The sequence below is a fragment of the Myotis davidii genome, unplaced genomic scaffold (genome assembly GCF_000327345.1).
Source record: "Myotis davidii unplaced genomic scaffold, ASM32734v1 scaffold427, whole genome shotgun sequence".
Classification (NCBI taxonomy): Eukaryota; Metazoa; Chordata; class Mammalia; order Chiroptera; family Vespertilionidae; genus Myotis; species Myotis davidii.
This window is the reverse complement of record NW_006298051.1, coordinates 197,484-197,812: the sequence shown is the minus strand read 5'-3', so window position 1 is coordinate 197,812 and position 329 is coordinate 197,484. Positions and strand designations below refer to the sequence as shown.

The following is a 329-nucleotide window of genomic DNA, read 5'->3' as shown; positions in this document are numbered from 1 at the left end:
GTTCTCAGAGGGAGGGGTCGGTCCCCACCAGCAGCTGCAGGCCTGGCCCGTGGGACCGGGGCTTGACGGCTGTCTGTCTGTCCTCCAGTCCCTCCCGCTGATCTCCGCCTCCCGCTGGCGGCTGAAGCGCGGGGAGCTGTTCGTGGTGGAGGAGGCCGGGCTGTTCCGGAAACTCGCCAGCCGGCCCACGTGCCACCTGTTCCTGTTCAACGACGTCCTGGTCGTCACCAAGAAGAAGAGGTGGGCCCCACCCCGCCACGGGGGCCGGCCGTGTGCCGTGGGCCGTGGGTCGTGGGCGGTGGGCGGGCTGCAGCCTCGGCCCGGGGGGG

The 329-nt window shown here is 72.3% G+C and overlaps 1 protein-coding gene across 1 annotated transcript in view; it reads left to right on the top strand.

The window, feature by feature from the left end:
* ARHGEF16 (Rho guanine nucleotide exchange factor 16) overlaps nucleotides 1–329 on the top strand; it is an 11,828-nt gene that overhangs the window by 8,753 nt on the left and 2,746 nt on the right. The window contains exon 7 of the mRNA XM_015570510.1: nucleotides 11–240. Coding sequence (XP_015425996.1) covers nucleotides 11–240 — 230 coding nt within the window. The remainder of the gene's footprint in view (nucleotides 1–10; nucleotides 241–329) is intronic.